The sequence below is a fragment of the Squalius cephalus genome (assembly GCF_949319135.1).
Source record: "Squalius cephalus genome assembly, chromosome: 19".
NCBI lineage: Eukaryota > Metazoa > Chordata > Actinopteri > Cypriniformes > Leuciscidae > Squalius > Squalius cephalus.
The window spans coordinates 19,513,765-19,521,242 of record NC_137140.1 but is presented as its reverse complement, the minus strand read 5'-3'; the positions used below and the strand labels follow the sequence as shown (position 1 = coordinate 19,521,242).

The window sequence follows — 7,478 nt, the reverse complement described above, 5'->3', positions numbered from 1 at the left end:
AAAAAAAAAAAAAAGAGTTTGAAATTTAGTTTGTGTTCCAACTTTGTCTTGGGAGATCATTCTTGGTGTTTGGACACTAAGTTGAAACTGCTGAGTATGATCGCTCTAGTGAATTCCAGAGCATAAACAATGGACGCAGCACTCCCTCCCACTCACTCCTCCATATCGCCACCCCCTCTCCACCTATCTACAGTCGTTGCTGTGGAAACATACAAAGAGATTTGTAAGCAGGCGGCTCAAGTTCTGTTGCCATGGCAACGGCTGGGTTTCATCAAGGCTTTGGGGGTCTAGTTCTCACAGTTTTTCCAAAATTTGTGACCACCGCCAGACTGTCGACTTCACATTAAACCTGCAGTATAAGCAGTAAATTACTCCTGATTGCGAGGAGGAAATATTCCTTGCTGAAATGGACCGCCGAGCAGGGCCTTATTAAAAGGCGGTTGTGGCGTCTTACTTGACCCAGCTTTTCTTTCTGGATATGCTGTGCAAGACTCATAATTTATCACTGATGAGAAAATTCCTCTTCCTCTGAACATTCTTTATGGGCATAAAATGAGAATGGGCTTTATGAAAACCTAATTGTTGGATCTAAAGGCATTAAAATGGCCCATGCGAGCTTCATTTCCGCCGAGCGCTCACCTGTCATAATTTCATCATAACATTATTCAGGAGCACAAATGAAGCTAAAGAAAACCTGACAGTAACAAAGGGTATTATTAGAATTTCCAAAACTGCCACTCAGGTCTTAATTACTGCGGTAGACTAAAGGACCGCTATGAATATTATTACAGCTCAAGTCCCTCCGGTGATGACCTGTCTTACGACCCGTCATGGTTTATGTATCAATCTGAATCTCCGTGTTCTGAGCTTCTTCCGAGGTATACTTTAAAGGGCCGTTCACATAGGATGCTTTTCAAAAACAGAGTGTTAGACAGAGTGCCGCGGAATGGAAGAGAATGCTTTGTTTTTTGCTTTTAAAAGACAACTTAAGAACTAGTGATGGGAAGACTGACTAATTTCTGTGAATTGATTCAGCATCATCATATGGTCCCATGACATCCTGGCATGGGCAGATTACATGCACTAAAATGTTCAACGCCATACAGTATGTAGCAGCACATATTGCTGGTATAATTAGATTTTCTTCCTAGGATGAGTTTTTGTAATGCTCAAGTGAAAATGTTTTTCACTTTTGAATAAAATGCTATTTTATTTGATTAAAAATAGAAAAATGGCAACATGATGGATGTATTCATACCTCACGCTTGCATAGTGCATACCTAAAGGACTTTAAAACGTAAGTTTAATCAAAATCCGTACATATTTTTAAAGTATTGGAATCAGACACGGATAGTGAGTTGTTGACTCTAGAACTGCTCACATAGATTCAGTCCCATTCATGAATATACAGTTCAAAACAGTTCTGTGAACCGTTCAACCGATTCATTTTAGAGATACAAATCAAAGTTGATGCATGTTTACAGTGGAAGCAATATCTGTTTCATGAATTACATTTTTTTTTCAAAGTAAAATCTTTCCAATGACCCTGTTCACTCACGTTCTTAATGGTTCGTTCACGAATCAGACTTCTCCTGTGCATCCTATGTGATCTGCTTCTCAGGAGTCAGTCAGTCTAGGCAGCCATTTGCAGCCCTTTGACACAAACTGAGGCCAAAGACATGATGGAAATGCTCACATTCTCAGAATCAAAGATCTGAGCTCATCTCATTGGTGAGTCTCTTGTGTACCCTGCACTGGTTTATTCTCTCACATAAAGAGAAGCAGTGCTTTGAAAGTTTTTTATGTTCCACATGACCAATCCCAGGATCAGTCATTTGTCTCAGACAGGAAGTTAGTGTTACAGGGGCGAACACTCAGGGGGAAACAGTGGGAGATAAAAGTGTACCTCATTCATAAATATTCATGTCAGTTGTGGATGAGGGTTGAGAAATTGAATCTCATTGCAGTGACTCACCATGTGACAGGCGCTAGATCTGCAGGCTCAATGTGTTCGTAGGGCTTTCAGTAATTATGCCCTTAGACCAAGCAGAGGACTGGTGGGTGCAATGGCCCATCATCTCCATGAACCAGAAAAACTATGAGGACGGGCAGAATACAATTTTCAGGCTTTAATGTACAGAATCAACCGCAGCAGTGCACGCAGTCTCTGAAGAAATACCCATTAGAGATCATTGTCCGAGATGACAGATTGCATCTGTCTAATCTGTCTGGTCTGTCTGTCTGTTTGTCTGTCTGTCTACACATTAAACAGAGAAAGACAGAAAACTTAAATGTAAAGACCGGCACGTAGGTCAACCAAAACTCAGTCACTCAGATGCAATGTCAGGTCATATAGATTACATAGTAAACATTTATGTTTTCTCAGTTTATTCAAGGGATAGCCCTAAACATTTCTAAAATGGACATTCACTTTGTGAGTACTGCTTTGCATACTTCATTAAAGAACAGCTTAGGAGAACATTTAACTTTTTAACAATATTGATAAACTGTTTTTTTTATTTTTTTATTTTTTTGCAGTAGTTCATACAAACAAAAGCTTTTTAAAATAAACATCCTCATTGGTCCAAAGTGAACAAGAGAGATGAATAATACAAGCTTAACATTGCACACCTGTACAAAAAAAAAAAAAAAAAAAAACTCTATAAGTGTGAATTTAACAGTAGACAATCATAAGTAAATAATGAATAAATCAAAGTACAATTAAATTAACCTTCACCAATGAGATCAGTTTAGTGTATCTTTATTAAATGTCATATGTATACAAATACACTACACAAAAATAGTATCTACATTACTGTTTTAAAGACAGCGTATCTGCCATGTGGTACATCCTAATGTAAACTCACTGTAAACAAAATGAATTGCATTTTACACTCATAGATAAGAACAAGTAGCAATACTGAAACATGAAAAGAAAAAGATAAGCCCTTGAATCTGATTAGTTTCTCAGTCCACATTATCATTTTCTAACTTCAAATTAATCATAACCTCATAACAATCAGACTTATCTCAGGCTCAGTCCATTAATCACAGTCAATAGCATTTCTCAACCTCATTTCTCCCATAATTGAAATTAGGTTGTGCGCATAATTTGGAAATTTCTGACTGGAGTATAAAATGCAGTGAGTCAGTAAGTGCTTCATATTTGTGAATATGCTGTGATTTTTGGTCCTAGTCAATTCTTGTGCTTATGAGCATATGTGAAACGAACTGACATAACTAATATTCATGCATCAGCTGATTTAGCAATGAATCATTCATTGATAAAGAACGCATTTGAATAAATTTCATCCACAGAATTATATTGCCCTGTTATCTAGTCATTGTTGTTCTGGCTGGTACTTTTCTGAACAGTTTTGTATTGCAGCACATATGCTTAACAATTCTCTTTGTAAGTCACTTGGATAAAAGCATCTGCTAAATGAATTAAGATAAATATATCACTTTTTGCATTATATTTATATAATTTGAAATTTTAAAAATGTATATTAATCACACTGGTGTTGATAATATATAATGGAACTTGGCATACATGACAATACTGTACATCCTATATAGAGAGCCAGATAAGCCTAATATAATAGTTTTTCTGTAGAATAATATCTTTTGTTTTATCTCTCAAGTTCATATAGACGTTGAAGCCATAGTAAAATGCAATGCTCAGCCTGGGACCTCAACAAACAAATGCAATCGACCACCCGCTCTCCAGATACAATGTGTCTGTATACTGAACAGGCCGGTACTGATTCGGTTAACTAGGTCACTTGCACCCTCGATCTTAATTCGCCGAGCAGAACTTTGATTTCTGGCAGCTCAACAAGGCCCCCACAGAAACGGGCTCATTCAATCGCTGGCTGTTTCCAGGCACCTGTTCAGAGGTGAATGTGTGCAGCTGAGGATTGGATTAGCTGACTTATTCTTGCTCAAAGTGCCTGAATCAAATCAATCAGAGCCCTTTCCTTCCCTGCTCCTCATCTGGGACTTCCTTGGTATTGCAGCAGATGAAAGACTTGCTGCCTGTTCCCTGGCTGTTTCTAACAAAACACCACAACAGCCTTTGATGGACCTCTGAATTTGGCAGGAGAGTGTGTGCTATGGAATATTTAAAGGCTTTACAGTGCAGAGTTATAGTCTATACTTTATTTATTCTCATGCTTCTTTTTTAATTGTAGCTTTAGTGATTGATGGAAGAAAGGAAAATCATTTTTTTTTTAAACTTCAGTGAATAATTTGCAAAAGTAAGATTTCACGATGCACAAACAAGCAGTAACGGCACTGCTCACTGCTCATGCACACAACATACAACAGAATAACTGAGAAGCATGGAGGAGAAAGAAATTTCACCAGGCAGTGAGGCTGACAGGATCCGTCTTAGACTAGAGTTATTCCACATGATCTGGTTCTCCTGCAATCAGAGGAGATGATTGCAGGAGAATTGCTGAATTAACTCAATTGGATACAACAAAGTTCATCGACCTGTTTACAAAAACCTCACAATGCAACATCCTGTTAGCATCAAAGACAGCGATGGAAGGGGAAAATAAGGATGAAGAGAATGAGGAAAGAAAAAGCTTTATTTTGTTTTCATCTCCACAATTACCACTCCATTAGAAACATTCTGTCTCGAACATACTATTGAATAAAACAAAATAAATCATTATATTTAAATAAATAATGCTGAACACAACAACTTCAACCAGCTACTTCTTGGCACAATGTACTGTATAATCTGCATAAATATATTGTCAATGGTATAAATATACTTTTATAGTCGTATCTGTTTGGGGGGAAAAAATGAAATAAAATGCACCTTCTGTACGACACATTTGTAAAAGTGCAAAACAACCTTACATGTGGCAGCAGATACACCTACTGATGACATTTTGACAAATATTTCAACATGCTCGTATGCATTTGAGAGTACACATAAAAAAGTAATGCCGAATGTAACGCAAAAAGGAGACCAAACACATATTTCCAAAAACACAAGTTGTGTCCAAGCCTCCATGTTTTTTTAACAGTGTTGCTCATGGCATGACAATGCTACCTCCGCATTATTTTATATTTTCAGTAATGTGACCATCACTGCTAATACTCTTCTGACTCCATATTTCAAGCGTCATTTGTTTAGTTGCTTGACCGAGGTGTTTTATAATGAGAAAACAAAAGGCACAGCCTCAAGCCCAGTGTCTTCATGCCACCATCATCAAATCAATATCACACCCAACAAATTTTCAGTATATTATTTCAGATAAGAGCATCACTCTGTGTTTCATACTCCACGCCAGCCCTTTAATATCTGGGATCGATAATCCGGTATGTTTCATTTCTGTAATGTCTTATCTCTCCAAAGCCATTCCTTCCGTACACATTTATTAGATCTTATTGCTATTGATCTGAATCTTTTCGTGTGCCAATTCTTTACATCTGTTTCCTTTTACCTTGCCATTGACAGAACACAAACACATCATTGTTACAGTGGATATAAATTGTGGTGAACATTTCCAAGTGTCCCTGGCCTCACAGTCAGTGGATGTTATCGTGAGAGCGTAACATGCTCACCCCTGTTGTGCCTCCAGTCCACTAGGGGCAGTGTGGAGAGTCCTTTCATGACAATAATCACTTTTGGCTCTCTGCCACTTGCTTTGAAGCATTTTCAGCCTCTTACACAGTCACCTCAGTCTTACTGTTGGTTACAAAGTAGGGTTGCGTTGGTAGGTAATGATGACTGCGGGCAGTGTGTAGCTCATTAACTCGCTCCATCGTGCACACCTTCCTAGGGCCGTAGGTTTTGCGGCGACCCGCAGTCTCTGCGTTCTCCCAGCTCCTCAGCATGCCGGGGTTTGCGATTGTATTGGAGCTATAGGCCATCGCGGGATGGGCCACGTTGGCTTTAATGCTTTTGGGCTTCTGTCCATTTTGCTTGAGGCACGGGACCTCAGTGACATAAGAAGCTGTGGGCTCCACATGCTCCATTCTGACTGAATGAAGCGGCAGGCTTCCCTTAGCCGCCAACTCGACCAAGTGACGGTGTTGCTTGTTGAGGAAATCACCATTGGCTTTGGCCGCTGATGAAAACATAGAGAGGAAGAGTGAGGTTAGTTCAGCTCAAGGGAGATTGCAATTATGTGAAGTTTCATATAGTGAGAAACTAAAAGTTTTACGATTTTAGTTGAAAACGTTGTCGTGTAAACAGCCCCTAAGTCTGCCTGCTTAAACTCCGCCCCTTTCTTACAATAGACCTCAAGCTCACATTCAGATCTGCCTCCATCATATCAACAACCGATGGATAGAACCAAGTCCCTGCCATTTTTTTATTTTTTTTATTTTGATAATCCATTTCACTTAGATGAACATCACCATTTTAATTTTCAAATAAATTCAAGATTCATACTCAAGGGTCATTTGTATATCATACAAAATATGATATGACCCTTTCATCTATCTTAATGATATATTATTTATGCCATGACCTCTTTAACATGTGTATAACATTTTCAACATTTATGCTATAACCTTTCAACCAAGAATAGCCATTAGAGTTGGTACACAGTGTGCCACCTTTTCTACAGAAACAACAGCAATTAAACATAATGTTCATTTTGTTGTGCCAAAACAGTCCAATATAAAATTTTAATCTAGGAGTAATAGCATCTATTCTACTTTTTCCTCAATTGCTCCCTGTGATAGGCAATTTTTGTAGCATAATTTCAAGTAATGGTTTTTTGGACTGGGTACATAACGCTCTTCTATCTGAAAGAAAATTTCGGTTCCGTGGGGAACAGCTCTTGAAGCACACCCAGTTCACAGTTGCTTCTTTAATCCCTCTCAAAGAAGAGTAGTGTCAGCTGTCTATCCTCGCCCTCTTGAAGTTAAGCAAAAACAATTACCACTGAACACAATTTGGGTAAAGGAGACCAAATCTAGTCATATATTGTACTGGACACCAAAGAAACGTTCCCTCACTAAAAACCATCTCCAAATCATAACTGTAATTTTTGCCCCTACCAACAAGTGGGAACATTCATGCATATGGTGTGGAAATGTGAGAAGGTTTGTGAGTTTTGGGAAAAGATTACATCAGTATACTGTCTGATATGATAGGAAAAGATATACCAGTGCAACCAGCTGTGCTCCTTCTAAATGATGATTCCAATTTAGGTTTCACTCAGCTACAAAGAAAGATCTGTCTGGCAGGTCAACATCTGCCAAAAAGATAATTGCGCAAAGATGGCTCCCTCCCAAAAATGTATCTGTGCGACACTGGCTATTTCAATTTCATGATATAGTAATGTTAGAACTTTCAACGGCTAGAATAAATTAAGCTAGAGCCTCAACCCTTGAGCAACCTGCTCAACCTGCGGCAGATGAACTGACAGGAAAGCTTTAAGATGGAATAATTTAATTTGGGGGACAATTTGAACTTGTAAACCTCTGATGATCTGTGTTATTATACT

General features: G+C 38.5%; 1 protein-coding gene across 1 annotated transcript in view; it reads right to left on the bottom strand.

Moving 5' to 3' along the window:
* Positions 1–4,578: 4,578 nt before the first annotated feature.
* The window catches only part of shisa9a (shisa family member 9a), a 36,095-nt gene continuing 33,195 nt past the window's right edge, over positions 4,579–7,478 (bottom strand). The window contains exon 4 of the mRNA XM_079851260.1: positions 4,579–6,089. Within this exon, the coding sequence (XP_079707386.1) occupies positions 5,686–6,089 (404 nt within the window). The 3' untranslated portion in view covers positions 4,579–5,685. The remainder of the gene's footprint in view (positions 6,090–7,478) is intronic.